General features: G+C 35.0%; 1 protein-coding gene across 2 annotated transcripts in view; it reads right to left on the bottom strand.

Annotated features, from left to right (window-relative positions):
• The window catches only part of LOC121426201 (tyrosine-protein phosphatase non-receptor type 4-like), a 118,666-nt gene that overhangs the window by 10,160 nt on the left and 90,765 nt on the right, over positions 1–17,741 (bottom strand). The window contains exons 8-15 of one of the 2 annotated variants that reach the window (XM_041622412.1): positions 13,685–13,837; positions 11,459–11,625; positions 10,802–10,867; positions 8,880–9,005; positions 7,105–7,158; positions 4,497–4,632; positions 3,857–3,988; positions 36–192 (exon numbers count right to left, since the gene is read on the bottom strand). In XM_041622412.1, coding sequence (XP_041478346.1) covers positions 36–192; positions 3,857–3,988; positions 4,497–4,632; positions 7,105–7,158; positions 8,880–9,005; positions 10,802–10,867; positions 11,459–11,625; positions 13,685–13,837 — 991 coding nt within the window. The remainder of the gene's footprint in view (positions 1–35; positions 193–3,856; positions 3,989–4,496; positions 4,633–7,104; positions 7,159–8,879; positions 9,006–10,801; positions 10,868–11,458; positions 11,626–13,684; positions 13,838–17,741) is intronic. The other variant, XM_041622413.1, reaches the window with a different exon arrangement.

Here is a 17,741-nt window from a genome sequence, read left to right as displayed (position 1 = left end):
GTATGGAGGAAATCAACAATCATTTGTAAACTCACCGTTTGGTCTGACTGTGAGGACAAGATCTTTGGTCCTGGCCTCCCCTAAGGCTCGAATGGTAGAGACCAGATGTTCATTGGTGAATGTAGATGCATCCTTGCCATTGATTTGAAGAATCTGGTCACCTTCATTTAAACGGGGTATGCAAAGGTCGGCCTGTAAAGAGGGACAAAAATATAGTTTCAAATATGAATAGCCCCCTTTAAAATAACCCACCACAATATCTATTCTGAATGTTTACACAAATATGACATTAATATTTTCGGTCAATTCTAATAGGTATTTTCATATCTTTTCAGAAAGTCACCTTTCCTAAATCAGATATATCAACCTAGATATTTTGAGAGCAATCAATCAAAATGAACCATCTAATAACCATGGTAACAGGAGTCAATTTGGCGCACTCTGACAAAAGCGCGCATCAGGTTTGGAATTTTTTAATCACGCGCTAATAATACGCACTAAATTAAGCGTAATTCATACAGGAAATCTGCATAAACCATGGACTCAACCATGGGTTTTCGAAACCACCTATGTTAATTCTGGGCAATGAATACCAAGTACTTCTCCTCCTTCATCTCCTACCCAATCCGTATTAAGTTTATACACTTCATATAGCTTTTTCTAACTGGTGCATCTTAGTCTGCTGGGCAAACCCTTCGCTTGAGTTAAGGGTCTGAATGTGCAGCCCACTCATGCCTTGTGTACCGAAGGCTCTCTTGCGTATTGGAACAGCAAGTTTTGTATGTGCTAGTCTTTGCGTGGAGGCACACTTGTTGATCAAAGTTCCAATGAGGGTCTGTGCCTGCAGACTAGGTGCATCTCAACATTCTACACCCATATCACATCACGTATGACAAAGCTGCTTCACAGAAATAGGCCCTCAGCCTCAGGGGCCTACATTAGCAACTGAGGTTTCTCATTGAAGCACTACGGACAATATAACAACTCCATATACTTCATAACACTTATTTCTAGATACATTAAAAAAAGGGATATCCCCTATTTCTAAGAAAAGTGAAATGGATTATCATGGTTGTTGTTTTTTAATGTTATTCTACAAAACTGCTCTGTTAAAAAGGCGTACTGCAGATGACTGTTCTCCAGATACCTTAACATTGAAAGCATGACAAAACTAAATGAAATAACTAAAAATTCTACATAGTCCCACATATGCATTTCTGTGTTTTTTCTGGCTTGACTTAAAGTGATTCCAAAATCTTAATGCATGCCTATTCTTAGGTGTATCACAATCAAGGTTTCAAATCACTTTAAGACAATATCTACTATAAATCTATCTCATGTCTCGGTTTTTTAAAGCCAACAACATGGGAGCACTTCATGAAAAGTTTTGTAAGTGATTTTCACTGACTAATTTGCTATCAACCAATCAGATGCAAGGATTTCAGTCGCTTATAACAATGCAAAAATCTCTATTGTTTCATGAAATGCTCCCCAGGAGTCTAATTTTAGTGCCAATTCGAAGAGTATCGCACACAAACAAACATCACATGGGCTAATTTCACAAAACTTGCTCCAATAACAGATTTGCAATAACAGTTAAAAGCTACTGAAATCCTTCATTCTGATTGGCCGATAGTAAACTTCTTACAGAAACTATTCCTTTATTATTATAACAAGTCTGTATGAAACGGGATCCAGATCTCTCGTTGTTTTTGTTGAAAAAGGAAAAATGACACATCGTGCATGAGGATAGTCGGAAGCAGGGGAAAGAATTAGAGGGTAATTCCCCTGAGCCTCTATGATCCTATTTCCTTTCTTTGTAAGTGAGAGAGCCACGGCAATTGTTCCACTCAACGAGAGTCAACAAACAATTTGCCTGAAAGAGGATAGCCCCACTATGATTCATCCAACGAGGGATGATGTCGTATCAACAAATGCTGGAGATCGTGAGGCTACTTTGTCTTTTTCGTTTTGATACCTAAATCAATGTATCCTTTGTTAACATGCTTGCCAATAAAGTATAATTTTCTTTATTTCATTTCATTTGATAATGAATTCTTCTTCTTTTCCCTCTCTCTCCCTTTCTTTCTGACTTCACATCAATTATACATACATACATTTAATATTTACATAGCGCTTTTCCAGCGCTTAAACATGCTCAAAGCGCTCTACAGTATCATATTATAATTATGTTGAATATTCTGCTCTCCAAGTGCTAACAATATTAATCAAATGGATATTACAAAGAAAATAAATAGGTCTTTAGTTTGTTTTTGAATAATTGCAGTGAAGGACATGAGTGGATGTTGATAGGGAGATTATTCCAAATACTGGGACCTGTGAAACCTATGCATTGTTGACCTTTCTTGGAGTTCATTCTTGGGACTTGTAAAAGAAAAGGGTCTGTTCTAGAACGTAATGAATATTGACTTTGTTGAACTGGAGAAAACAGACATGATATGTATTGTGGTTTTAGGTTATGTGTTTGTTATTAATATTATTTACATTACTATTATTATTGTTATAATTAAAATTATTTTATTCCTAGTATTGTTAGTATAATTATTATTTTGTTGACATTATTATCATCTGGTCGTGTGGTCTACTAGTGGTTAGAGCATTGGACTCATAGTCAGAAGGTTGTGGGTTCTAATGCCCGCTCTGCCATTGTCTTCACTTTGATAAAAAGAGCCGAGAGTACTATTTGTCATTTATAAGCTCAGCCACTCTGCCTGATAAACTAAGGCATGAAGTGTTTCCTATGCAACTGGTTATATACCAGCTTGACTTTTACCAGCAGACGCATGTCCTGTCAGGTACCTATGGGTGTTACCATTAATATCAACAGTAACAATTATCATCATCATCATCACGATCATCATCATCATCATCACGCTCATCATCATCATCATCATCATCATCATCATCACCATCATCATCATCAACATTATCATCTCCAATTACATCATAATCATGATGATGACGATGATGATCATCATGATCATCATCATCATTATCATCATCATCATGTTCAAAGAATTTATTTTTAAGGAAAAAAAATGACAAATACACAGTATGGGGAGCAGAACTCCCCTCTCTTTGATCTCTACCTCATTAATCTAAATGTGAAGGACACAGGAGACTAACTATTTTTGTCACATTAATACTCCCATATAGAGTGGGATTCACACCACAATAAAGCTGTCATGTGGGACTAAAGCCCAGGAAATGGATCCTGATTGAATAAACCGTTTAAACGTCGACCGGGAAAAGGGTGGATTTTTGTGGTAATTCGGTGTTTACACATTTTTGGGGTGCTGCAAGGGAGTGATTAATAAGAATGCAATTATTGTTTCTACATCAGAAACAATGATCTAATGGTTCTGTAGAACAAGTTAATCATGTCAGAAAACAAAATCAAATTGCCAAAACGGACAGTAATCTCCGCTAGTGACTCTCAAATTTCATCTAATTAATGTTACCTAAATCAGATAGATTGACAATTAAGAGCAAACCCAACAGCATAGTGTAATATTTTTCAGGTTCAATTTAGATGCCACCTAATCACACCCCCCCCCCATAAAAATAGCGGGAATCAATTTATGTTCACAATCAAAATATCAGAACTATGTCAAGGGTCCCGTAACACAAAGGTTAGCAATTAATCGTACGCTCAATTTTTATGATTGATTGTACATTGTAGTCAATGTAATCAATCGTAGAAAATTGTTCTACGATCATTGCTAAGCTTTGTGTTATGGCTCCAGAATGAATGATATATCAAATAAAATTTCTAAAATAAAAAGCGAAGGATGAAAGCTAACAAACGCTAAGAACAAAAGAGATTATGACTTACCGGTGTGTTTGGTGCTACTCTTGATACAATGATAGGTGCCCCCTGGTCTGCCCCGCCCTTGACGTTGAAACCAAAGCGCCCTCTATCGTCAGGCAACATACGAATCACTACTAAGGCATCACCATTGGTTTGCTGAAAGATGATCAAAGCAAGTAATTTAATTTTTATTTGAGATACATGCAGCATTTTTTTCAAAAGGACAATAATAAACAAAAATAATTTTTTGGCTGCTTAATTTTTTTTATTGGGGTGCAGTGACTTTGATGAATTTATAAACAAATTACCTTTATAGAAATGATGTCGTGGTTAGACTATGGTCTGATACATTTGTCATAAAGTGTCCATATTTCGTGGTTATTTTTTGTTGAATTTTACTTAAATTTATTTTATGATTATTAACAGAAATAATGGTTGAGATAAATTATTGCTGGGCTACATGGTCTAATTTTTGCCAAACAATTTTTTTTACACAATTTGTAGTATTACCCCAAAATGGAAACAAAATTAAAGTACACTTAAAAATGATACCTATTTGTGAAATGTGGTTCCTGATTTGAACCATGGTTCAACTGAATGCAATCAAGAACACGAGCCACTGTGATGAAAATATACATAAAAAATAAAGAAACGTTTCACTTACCGATTTGTAACCGTTACTAAGAACCTCATAAGAGTTGCCTGTACCTATACTAACATCACTCCCTCCATTATCATCCATGTAAGTCATTTGGGGAGGAACGTTGAGCATTTCCGCACTCTTTGATAACCCATTCTCTCTGTAAGAAGAAAAAAAATCAGAAATATTAGCTGTTGTTTAAAGACGCTCATAAAAACCAGTAAGTTATTGCTAGAATTTGCTTGTAACACATAAATAAAATATGAATAACCTTGTGCAAGTCAAACCTGCAGAAGTGAAATCTTCATCTGTGTTCTTTAATATTTTACTGATTTCAACATCCAAAAAGTTGAATATTTCTTTCTGAGTCAAAATCAACTTTTCAGATGCAACAGATTCATCTAAGGCAAGGTTGATGGTAGATTTAATAAAAAAGAAGATGATTAGAAAGTAAATGAATTACTGTGTGTAAATTGGAGCTACATGTACACAGCATTAAAAACATGGAGCTTTAAAAAACGAAGAAATTAACCTATTTTTATGAAAATTAAATCACTACAAGTACATATGCTGGTTTGTTGTTGTTGCTTTTTTTAAGAAAGAGGAAAGTTTAGCAGTAAACTTCAACTGAAAACAGCACAAAAAATTAGAAAACATGAACAATGGCAACTATACAATTACAAATGTAATAAAAATGTAAAAAAGTGCAAAATAGAATAGGAGCATAATTTAGGAGTCATACAATTCAGCACTAGATAACTAGTATTAGACTAACATATAAAACCAATAGTCATCAGTGAAATGCAAATAAGTGAAATGTGATCTATAAATATAATGAAATGCTATGTGGACACCAATAGAGGAACCATACACCACAAAAAAATAGTTATGAACCAGTTAAGATATCAGTGCAATAGGTGCAAATTTAGAAATCTGTTTGCCCATGATGTTGTCTGTGAAATGCAATCAATTTTCACATGCAAGAAATACAGTAAAATTTGGGGGGAATTGATCACAGCTATAACTAAATCAACGTTTTGGGTTTTGTTGTCAGTCATTATTTAATGGATCTGAAGATTAAAATAAAGATGTTTTTAAAGAATTAACTGCATATATACTGCATGTATATTTGAACAAAAATTGTCTTCACTATGAACTCAGTGACAGAATCATTGAATGAATTTGATTGATGGATTAGTTGGTTGATTCATTAAATATAAACTGTTTCATGAAGTCAAATGGTTTATTTCAAAATCTTGTTTTATGAGGGGAGGGGGGCTAAAACAATACATTGTTACCTACTTGGTTTTTTTACTCTTTTTTTTATTTACTTGAATAAGGAACAGAAAAATGAATTATGTATTAATGTGTTGGCTTGCAAGGTAGCTGTTTTAATTTCTGATAGGTTAAATGGGTAATTGATAAACTAACGAGTACTTGATTGACTGATTAAATGCCTCATTGACAAGTTGAGTGCTCAATTGACTAATTCTGGTTTATTGGTTAATACCTGACTAACTGAAACCTTTGACTGATTGGGTTAATTGTTTGTGTGATTGAGCACAGTGTGACTGGCCAACTGCTAAGAATAATTTTGACTATTTGTGACTCTTTAAATTGGTTAGTTGACTAAGGAAATGACTGGAATAGATGATTGCATGGTTGACTAATTGAATAAATGATTATTTGGTAGACTGACTAAGTGAATGATTGCATGATTGACTAATTGAATATATGATTATTTGGTAAACTGACTAAGTGAATGATTGCATGATTGACTAATTGAATATATGATTATTTGGTAAACTGACTAAGTGAATGATTGCATGATTGACTAATTGAATATATGATTATTTGGTAAACTGAATAAGTGAATGATTGTATGATTGAATGATTCAGTATAAATGATTACATGCTTGACCTATTATATGATTGTATGACTGATTGACTGACTAAGTACTTGAATGAGCAGATGACATCTTATTGATTGATGAGTGAGTGATTGTTTGACTGATTGAGTAGGTCTATTTGATTGGATATTGCGTGAATGATTGTTTAATCAACTCATTGAGAAAATGACTGCTCATTGACAAAATGATAATAAAAATTAATAGCAGGATTTGTAAAGCGCTCTTTGCCAGAAGATACAAAGCGCTGCTATTACTACCCTGGCTTTAGCTCGAGCTACCATCACCAGAGCTCAGTGCATGCAAGGAAATAATCCTGCCGGGTATCCATTCACCTCACCTGGGTCGAGTGCAGCAGTGTGGATAAATTTCTTGCGGAAGGGAAACAGGCCATGGCTGGGATTCAAACCGAGGACCCTCAGTTTGAAAGGCGAGAGTCAGAACCACTAGACCACGAAGCACCCACATTGCAAGAGTAATTGTATTAATATCCAATTAAGCGCATAGCGACGCATTTGGCAGTGATATGTGCTATATAAGCATGTTCATATTATTATTGTAATTAAATAAGAGTGAATTGCCATTTGATTGAATGGGTCAATGATTGCATGGATGAATGATTGGTTGATTGACTGAGTATAATCTTGACTGACTGACTAATTGATTAACTGCTTGATTGATTGCTTGATTGGTCGTCTGTTGGTAATCTACTGGGATTAACTTACCTAGGCTTCCCATTGGGCGAAGGTGGAATCTTGCCATCAAAACTTGGCACTCGGCTGAGAGAAAAAGAGGGAGGAGCGGGGGATGTGTAACATGAAAGAAATGTGCAGCTTAAATGCAGTCGAAGGATAAAGGGGTGAGTAAAGGCCTCGTTTGCTTTTTAATCAATCACTGCAGAATGATGTTTGTGATTTGAAAGTAATTTTGGGGTGCAAATTGTTGGTTAAGTTTTACATTTTAGCATTCATGCCAAGATGAAACTACCAAGAAAGCGGGATAATTAAATGAGAATATTTCCCCTTTAACTTGGGAAATTCAAAATTGCTTGAATATGGGCCAGTAGGCATGTTTGCTTGCGCTTGCAAAGGTAAAGGGGTCTGCCCCTAAAGAAAATGTTCCCATTTTTCATGCAACACTCCAAAAGTTGCCAATAATAATGCAAAAGTTTGTGAGCAAGAAAACAAGTGATATTGTTCATGCAAGCAAGGCATTTACTCTTAACACCCAAGAAGAAATTGAGTCGCAACACATGCACAACAGTGAATGCCAAGAAAAACCAGAGGAGCATTTCATGAATGTGATTTTCACTGAAAACTGTTACAAGCTATTGAAATCCTTGCATCTGATTGGCTCAGAAGAGATTTGCCAGAGAAAACCACAGACAAGATGCTACATGAAACACGCCAAAGAACATCATCATAGTGCAAGAGAAATAACGATGATGAAATTGAAGACACAGAAAGGAGCAAAAATCATTCCCATATTTACAATAATTCATTCCCATGAAAAAGTTGCTAATATTGTAATTTTGGCAGAAAGATGACAATAAGTACATAGTTGTTTTTATTGTGAGCGTGCAACATTTTTGTAATGCAATTGGAGGCAGCTGTGAATTTCAACTGAAGGACACACATTTAGAAGAGATTGCCAAACATGCTCAATTTCTGTTCCTTTTTAAAATCACATTTGAGGATATATTGTGAGATAGAAAGTGAAGATAGAGACACACATTTTACAATTGTCGGCTACATTTTTCATGTGCAAAGGTTTTTTTTGTAATTTTCAAATGAATGATAAATTTTGCATAATTTAAAAACAGACAGAGAGAATGTAAAAGCAATTATTAGTTCCCAATGAAACAGCAGGAAGATACTTCTCATTTTCATATTTTTAAACATAATGAAAACAGAAACACCTGAAAATATAACCGATTTCAACATAGTTTAAGGAAATTTTTCAGACATCTTACCACTTCAGTCTTTTTTTATGAAAACAGAAGTTTAAAAGTAAGCAACAGCACCATGCGTATGAAGCACATACACCAATATTTTCCCATCTGCACTGCACTGGCATTAAAAGTTATTTTTCAATAAACACACCAACATAAAAACTGTTACACCCAAGGACATCTTATACAAATATATAATTAAAGTGTTAATAAATTTGGTGTTACATCCAGAGTGAGTTCCACAACCACCAGTCCAGTATGACACCAGATTAAACCAATATACCATGCATACATCATCAAATACTGATGTTTTGGTGTTGACTTTTGGGTCAACTTTGCTTTTAATAGGATGTTGACTTTGATGCAAGGTTTAGACTAAACTCACTGATTAGGGTGTTAACACTTTGGTGCTAAATCCAGAGTGAATTTATCAATCTATAAGAACCATTATCAACAAGCACAACACCAAACCAGTATCCCATGAATATGTAATCTCGTATAAATGGTGCTGTGGTGTTGAGTTTGGTGTAAAGTGTAAACTAAACTCACTGATTGTCTTTGAGGGGCTTGTATTTTTGGGTTGTTCTTGATGGTAGACTTCTTGTCTCTGTTCTGATGACCTCGGCTACCGTTCCCCCTATTGTCCGTCTGAATGCCCTCTTGTTAGGCGATGACCTGCAAAGGTCAATCAGGGTCAAAGTGGAGGTCATGGGGTCACAACAGTTGTAAGAAAGGATGGGTGTAAGACTCATTTGCATGTAAGAAATAATACAAATTCAACTAAAAGATTTTGACAGGGGAAGACACATAGCATTTAATGCATTGTATTGGTTGGAAAAGAGATGAATAAGTAATGGAAATGCTGTCAATAAGAAAAGTATAATACGTGTTTAGGTAAAAGAATACAAGAAATGCATTGCAGAATATTGAATTACATGTTTTAGAAAAATTGAAAATTCAGGGTTTTCTTTTCTTTTACAATTAGAAGAAAAGATCAGAAGTTCATGATTGCATTTTGGCTGACTGAAACGCATCTCATTTTAAAATCCATTTTAAAGGATTCTTTTCAATATTTTCACAAATTTGTTATTCTAACTTTTTATAGACCCAGTTTCTAGAATGAGCTGCAAGGTATACTTCATGATGAAAATAAAGGCTAGAGTAGACTTTACCTTGAAGATAAAGAAATATAGTTCTATGACACATTCAACATTGTCATATTCATATTTAGACATTTAAAAAAAATGGAGGCTCATGTGAGAATTGGATGAAAGGATGTGTTCATTTGGTTCATAAATTCACCTTCACATGGGAGCATGATTTCATTCTTGAAAATAGATTCCAAATGTCAAATGGATGAGTGATAAACTGTGTGATGACCACATACAGGGTAACTTGTCATCTCCGCAATGACAAGACCTCACATTTCAATTTCTTTTTGTTTTTCGGAGGGAGGGGGGAGGTAAATACATCTTTATTTCAATTCAATTCAATTCAATTTATTTCCACATATTGAGTAAAAAAACATGTAATAAACATTACAATCGAGTACATACATAGATAATAACAAATACAAGTATAAATAGTAACAATATATACATAAAAAAAGAACATAGAAAATCAAAATGTGGAGGGGATTGACAAAGGCCATATTGATCTATCAAGGTCAATCCCCAATGAAAGAAAAAAAAATGGAATACATAAATTACATCAGTAAAAATAGATACTTAACTTAAAAACCCCAGACAAAGCAAAAGAAAGTAAAAGACAAATAAAGGGGAGGGAGAGGCAAATATAAAACTATCTTATGGAGTACATAGATAAAATTTATATTTCTGTTTGAAAGACAGGAGTGTGGGGGAATGTTTGAGTTCATTCGATAAAGAATTCCAAAGTTTAGGTCCGACAAGCTATTTCACCTTTGCATAATAAGAAAATGTGATAGTTTTGTTTTTGACATATACATGTATAAGCAATGCGCTTGGGTGAAATGAATATTAATACAAGTGTGGATAGGAATACGTTTGCTATATGACAGATTAGTTCAATAGTTTGTATAGTTGATATAAAATCAAAACCCAATTAATCTGTTTAGTTTGACAAATTAGAATTGCTACCCCCATAAAACCCCTTGACTGAATAATTATCCCCTTTTATAATAGAACTGTACACACATTATTATTTAACAATCTAGCGATGGTTATATGCTTTGCAACGGGTCAACTTCAGAGCATCATCTACATTAGCTTCTGGTAGAGATGCTTTTTTTAGCACACCAGAGCAAATATGCTCATTCCATACACTGGATTTGATGGAAATTTGGAGGCTCTATGTTCATTTTCCAGGGCTATATATTTGTCCTATTCTGGTAGATGTATAGTGCACATTTGGAATGTTCAGTCCCTGGTGAAATCCTAGTAAGAGAAAAAGCGCTCCTTGACATTTCTATCTATACTTGATGACATTCATACCTGCTAATTTCTTTTTCCGCTAACCTCTTCTTTGTCTCCTCCATCGTTTGACTCTCCGTCCTACCACTGTTTTTGAAAAGGTAAAAGAAAAGAAATAATGTGACTACAGGACATAGTCTAATGTATTTATATGTTGATATTCTTTATCATCATTCTGCCAATTTCTTATATTTGCTTGTACCTGAACTGCAAGGGCATAAATGGTGAATTATCCAAGTCAATAATATCATAACAGAGCATTTTACCATACAACTTCCACTGCTAACATCCAACTCTCTACTTAAATACCACTGTCATCATCAAAATCACTACTATCATCACCACCACCACTGCCACCACTGTCACTATCACCATCATCATCACATCATCATCATCATCATCATCATCAACAACATCATCATCACCATCAACATAATCATCATCAAAATCATCATCATCGTCGTCATCATCATCATCATCATCACCATCATCACCATCACCACCATCACCATCATCACCATCAGCATCATCATCACCATCATCATCGTTATCATCATCATCATCATCATCAACATCATCATCATCATCATCATCATCATCATCATCACCACCATCATCACAACCACCACCACCATCACCACCACCACAACCACTACACCCACCATCATCATGTCTTACCTATATCTGAACTTTGATCCTAGCTGAAAGAACGTTCTCCTTTTTGCAGGAGGTTGAGGGTCTACCATTCTGAAGAACGTATGATGCTCTACGCATGACTTCCACAGGTTTTTACACGCCCTGTAGCTGGTCATGTTAAACCCTATAACCATATCTCTCGTTTCACCCTGGAAAAGAATAGGAAAATAGATGCAAGTAAAAATGAAAGGTTCAGATTCGTCATTAAAGCTTCAAAAGACTGACAATGAAGTTGGTACAGCAGTATCATTGCAATTACTGTTTTGTGAATATAGGTGTAAAAATGTCAAACTTCACATCCGATGTTGATACAAATTTTCAGAGAAATGCTTGTATGATTTGTCTCTATTTAGTCAACTCAACTCTTTGTTGGGGGTAAATTACACCTTATTAATGGACCTTTAATTGATGTACTAAAGCCTTTGGTAAGACAAAGGTCGATCCTCCCAACAATATTCCATCTCCTTTCATTGCTCATTATCTATCTACAAATTACAATGACAGAAAATCAATATTCTCTTGCAAACACTATATGTTCAAAATATAACTTGTTGAAACCTCTAACATAAATCATATTAAGTATGGCATAAAATGAAAGTCCATTACTTAAAAAAACTCTTCTGATTGACTTAGCCTGCTTGAGCAACTTCTCTTTTCTAATAGAGAGGTCAAAACCATCATTGTAAATTGATCTGATTTTCTTGCACTGAATGACTTGAACCAGTCACCCAATTTCCAAAGCTTCATAATGTATAGTTTTGACGAGAAGTTGTAGCACTTCTACCTGATTAATTGTCAATACCACTCTGTCACTAATCCATCACTAACAATACATGTACTATAATAAAAGACCAGGCCTGATAAAAGACCCTCCATTGGAAAGGTAGATGAAAGTCAGTTCAGTTCTCATCATTATCAACATTATACTTGAAGTAGTTTGGCCTAGTTGCTTAAAAATTATCATCAATGACAGTTTGGACAATGCAATAAACTTCCAGAAAAGATGTGGTTTGATGCGTTGTGGAATGATATACTCATGGTAATTCATTACCATATCAAAGTCACCATCAGTGATTTTAGACGTTTTTTAAATGTAATTTTAGAAATGCTCTTGTACGTACTCTCTTTAATCTTTAACATGAGCATATTTATGCAGAATCAATTAGCATAAGAGCAAATTCCATGGAAAATTTGTTGATTTACACTATAAAAACTAGTGTAGCAAACACCAGTCAGTGTTTTTTAAGTGTATACAATAGAGTTCGAAATATAACGCCAAAGCCAGCAATTAGTGTTAAGATAATGGAATGTGTAATATATATCAAAAGGTGTTGAGATAACACCATGTATTTAAAAATAAATACCAGTTGTGGTAATGATCTCAAAATGTGTTCGAATAGAATCCAATAAAATTACCACCCTAGTATATAGAAAAATGTGCCAAATGACTCTGGAATAAAATGCATAATTGCTGTGAAATGAGCCAAATTAGCACAGAATCTATCAAATGTCAGGCATTTTTCCAAGCAATATGAATGCACTGTCCCACATAAGCTATTATGTGTTAGTGATCATCAGAATTTATCGGTTTTGAGCTAAGATTTCATGATTTCACAAAGATAAGTTTACAATAATGTACCAGATATATATGATTACAATTAACCTTGATTTAAAAGACTTTCTCATGAAACAATTGTTTGATGAAACCAATTTATTTTATCTTTATCACTGGTGTAAAATGCTTGGTGTAGTCTTTTGTGAACACTGGAGGTGTAAGTCTTAAGGCATGGTCACACCGCCCGAGCGTTGTTGGAGCGGTAGGGAGAGGGGGTCGAATTTCGCTCACAAAATTGGGGGAAAAATAAAAAACAAAAATCGAAAACAAAATAAAAACAATCGACATCGAAAATGGTGAACGGGAGCGAGCGGTGATGATTTTTTTTCTCTCCGCTCCACGACCGCTCCAACAACGCTGTTTTTGTCATGTAAACTTTGGGACATGCCAACCCAAATCATTACTACCATGGTAACTTTGCTATTTAATGGTAACTTTAATTGATGAAATCCTTGATTTTGATTGGCTGTTGAGTGTTGAGCATTGTTACCCAGGTAGTTACCATTAGATGGCAAACTTACAATAATACTTAGTTTTTATGCAACAGGGACCCTGATTCGATGGGACAGGGTCTTAAAAGATATCTGGCTTACGATTTCTCTTCTCTGCTGAATGAAGAACTGCTTCCTCTTGAAAGAGATCTTGACAATCTTTGCCCATGAGAACTGATTTATTCTGACACCGTTCTGGAATATGCTCAGACCCGCTGATACCACTCCAATGTCGATCTCGGAACCTAGGGTGTCCTGAATGGTGCACAAACACAAAACAGAAATACAGAATAATGGGATTGTAGTAATGGTAATTGTAAGAGGTGTTGATTTTGAAACCATTCTGGAATATGCTCAGACCTGCTGATACCACTCCAATGTCAATCTCTGAACCTAGTGTGTCCTGAACAATACACAAACACATTGATAGAAATACAGAATAATGAATATATAATGGTAGGATATTCTCAGATATATTGAATTTAAACCAATCTCTAATTTCGGCCGACAAAAATATATTACATCCTCATTCTCTGAACAGTTCAGTTACATAATATTCAGAAAACTATCCACCTGAAAATACATGTAAAATCAATTTAGACCAAGAATCAGAAAGGGCCATGAACGTAAGCTTTCCCTCAACACCTTTCTTCCACATTTCAACCCTCACTTTCGTGAAGAAGTTGAGAAAAAACATTCTTTTACATTTTATGCTAGTATCTACTTTATAATCCATCAGTATAAATCAGTGGTCCCTCTAACAGGCCCCCTTCCTAAATAGCAAAACTTCAACATGTTCATGACATCCATGTTCTCTGCATTACTGAAACTGAAGTAGTTTGCCTACATTTACATGCAATGCACTACCAGTCATGTTGAAAGAGCACTGCTTTTAAATTGCAGTTCAATTTTGCTGGTTTAGTAAATTGGATTTTGACAAGCTCAACAAGCTCGGTCAGTTTTCATTACCCTTAAAAACCAACGAGGGCTCACTTCTTCATTCAAGATTCAATCAGTAATCTGGGCCATTTCATGAAGCCTGTTATCAATAACAAGCTGCAAAATTCTGTTATAAGCTACTGAAATGGTGAAATTTGATTGGCCAATATGGAAATCTAAGATTGATATTAAATTTTATGAAATGGGGGCCTGGTTTTCCCACAATATATACAGAATAAAATAAAAAAGAGGCATACATTTTTTAAAAATCAAATTTATATTGAAATGAATTGGAATACATACATGATACAGATGTATATCACAACTGCATTAAAATATGTATAAAATTATGATAAGTGCAGTGTATAACTGCCTCACTTCCAAAAGGTGCTACAGTGCTTTGAAACCTTGCTCAAAAGTGCAATATAAATATCAATATTTTTAATACTACTAAAATTAATTACTTTTGTCCCTTTCAAGAGAAAATGCATTTTTATAAATACAGTATCACATAATTTACTATGAGTATATATACGTGAAATCATATAGCGCCCTTGTTGCTCTAAAAACAAGGCTCTAACTGTTGTTCAAAGAAATGACCCTGCCTGAATAATCGTATATTAATTAATATCCATAACTTAATTTTATAAGTAGATATAATACCTTTCGGAACCAAAGTTCTTTACAGCCATAATGAATTAAAGATAAAGTCCAGTTGTGGTAACGATCTCAAAATGACTTTTTACAGAATCCAATATAATGACCACCCCAGTGTCTGTTTATATGAATAAAAAATATGTGCCGAAGGATTCTGGAAGAAATTGTGTAATTGCTGAGAAATAAGCGCGGATTCGGGCACTTCCATCGGGTCTTTATTCCAGCAGTATAATATACACTGTCCCACGTGTGCCTATCTGTGTTGGCAAACTTCAGTGTGATTGCTATTCAGCTTAGATTTTATAATTTCAAAAAGTTCAGTTTATGTAACTGTACCAGATCTAGATCGACGTTGATATAGTAATACTTAATCTTGGTTTTACAGACTTTCTCACGAAATCAGTGTTTTACTGCAACTACTGTAATTTAGTTTTACTGTCATCTTTGCTCCATCATTTCTTTATGAATCAGTTTATTGATGATGGGCTTTGGGCCTGTAACAATAGATTCACTGGACCATTTCCTTTGTTCTTGCTCGAGTGTAAAATCGAGTGTAAATCATGCTCAAAGATTGCTGACTGGGTCTGTATGCACTGGGAGTGCGTATCAATAATTCACATGCTCCTCTCATGTTCATTCTCTCATTGAAAATGCATGCAGAGAGCGCATTACTTGTACATGAATTCACATGTATATTTCATTGTAGAAAGTAATACAAGGGGCAGGTAACACACGACAAAGTGCATGATCCTTGAGAAGATTGTTATTCTTGATTACATTAGGCGGTTTCAAACCGCCTCGATCACAAGAATCCCCGTTAAATTACGAGAACTTTTTAAGGCTAAAAAATACCCGTTAATTATTCCTGCATTCACACCGCCCCGAAACACATCCTTCGGGATAAGTTCCTGAAGTTACGAGCATGCGCAGTGTGGTCTGATAAGCAGGCAAGGCGGGAGATTCAAAATCACTAGCCCAGCAGCCACCCACGCCGCTGCGCCCAACGACACGCTGGGATAAAAGTTCCCGTAATTTGCTTTCACATCGCCAAAATACCTGCGACCTTGGAAAAATCCCCACGAAAGTTCTCGTAATTTCGCCAAGTACCTACTATTTAGCGGGTATTTTCTTTCGGGGAGATTACGCGTAGTTTGCTTTCACATTACCAAAATACCTGGTATTTTCTGATCGGGGTAAATTTCCCGATCAGAGAATACCTGGAACTGGCGAACTTCGAGGCGGTCTGAAACCACCTACTGATTATGTACATGCAATCAATCTTACAAATAGCTTTAGAATCAATCACTAAGCTTTGTAGCATGGCCTTCTGGTTTGAGTAGCCCACTGATGGAAGATATGTTTGAGCATTATCAGGGCATGGAGATATGAAACTTTAATGGAGATACACTATCAAACATTCATAAGAGTAGGCCTAATCAAGTTCATTACATAGGAGACTATTAAAGCCAGTGATAAAAACATTAAAAAGAGTTGAGATCTAATAGAAACCACAAAAGGAGAGGATTTTTTTTTTCCTTCATTACATTCTCACTCATTTGCAGATAGATTATGTTAAAGGACAAGTCCATCCCAATAAAAAGTTGATTTGAATAAAAAGAGAAAAATCAAACAAGCATAACACAGAAAATGTCATCAAATTTGGATGTAAAATTAGAAAGTTATGGCATTTCAAAGTAACGCTTGATTTCACAAAACAGTTATATGCACATCCTGGTAGGTATGCAAATTGGCAGACTGATGACGTCACCCACTCACTATTTCTTTTGTATTTTATTATATGAAAATGAAATATTCTAATTTTCTCCTCCTTTTCAAGTGAAACAAATTTTTATTTCTCCTTGAACATGTGGAACTACCATTATTTTAACAGTTTATGGTTAAGTTAAGTTGGTCCTTATTGTCAAATCTGTAAAAATTGAAATATTGTATTATTCAAACAATAAAAAACAAAAGAAATAGTGAGTGATGGACATGATCGACTCTCTCATTTGCATATCGCTGAGTTATGCATTGAACTGTTTTGTGAAAAATAAGCGAAACTTTAAAATGTCATAACTTTCTTATTTTACATCCGATTTCGATGAAATTTACAGCGTTATGTTTGTTTGATTTTTTCCTATTGATTCAAATCAACAGTTTTCTGGGGTGGACTTGGCAATGTTTCAGTTTCATTTGAATGGAATTTTCTGTATTGTTTGTTTCGATTTTTATTTTACCTCATTCTTTTGTTACTGATCAACCTAATGAAAATTGTCTTTTCATACATAACTGCTCATCTCACATGCTCCAATCAACTGTAAATGGGCAGAACCTGAATATTTTGAGAGTGGGGGGGGTGCTTAGGGTGACTTCATTTCTATAGGAACCTGGGTATGATATAGCTACAACTGTACATGACCCAACACATTCTTTTCACCTCCCCCTTCTTTTGTTTTTTCTTCATTTTTTTTCATCACTAGAAGAATTACAGGGGGGGTGGTCCCCCAACCAGCAACACCTCTACATAATAAATCATCCACTAGATGTATAATGAATTAAAAAG

Source organism: Lytechinus variegatus, chromosome 13, assembly GCF_018143015.1.
Source record: "Lytechinus variegatus isolate NC3 chromosome 13, Lvar_3.0, whole genome shotgun sequence".
Taxonomy (NCBI): Eukaryota; Metazoa; Echinodermata; class Echinoidea; order Temnopleuroida; family Toxopneustidae; genus Lytechinus; species Lytechinus variegatus.
Note: the sequence above shows the minus strand (reverse complement) of the source record. Positions and strands in the feature narration are given on the sequence as shown.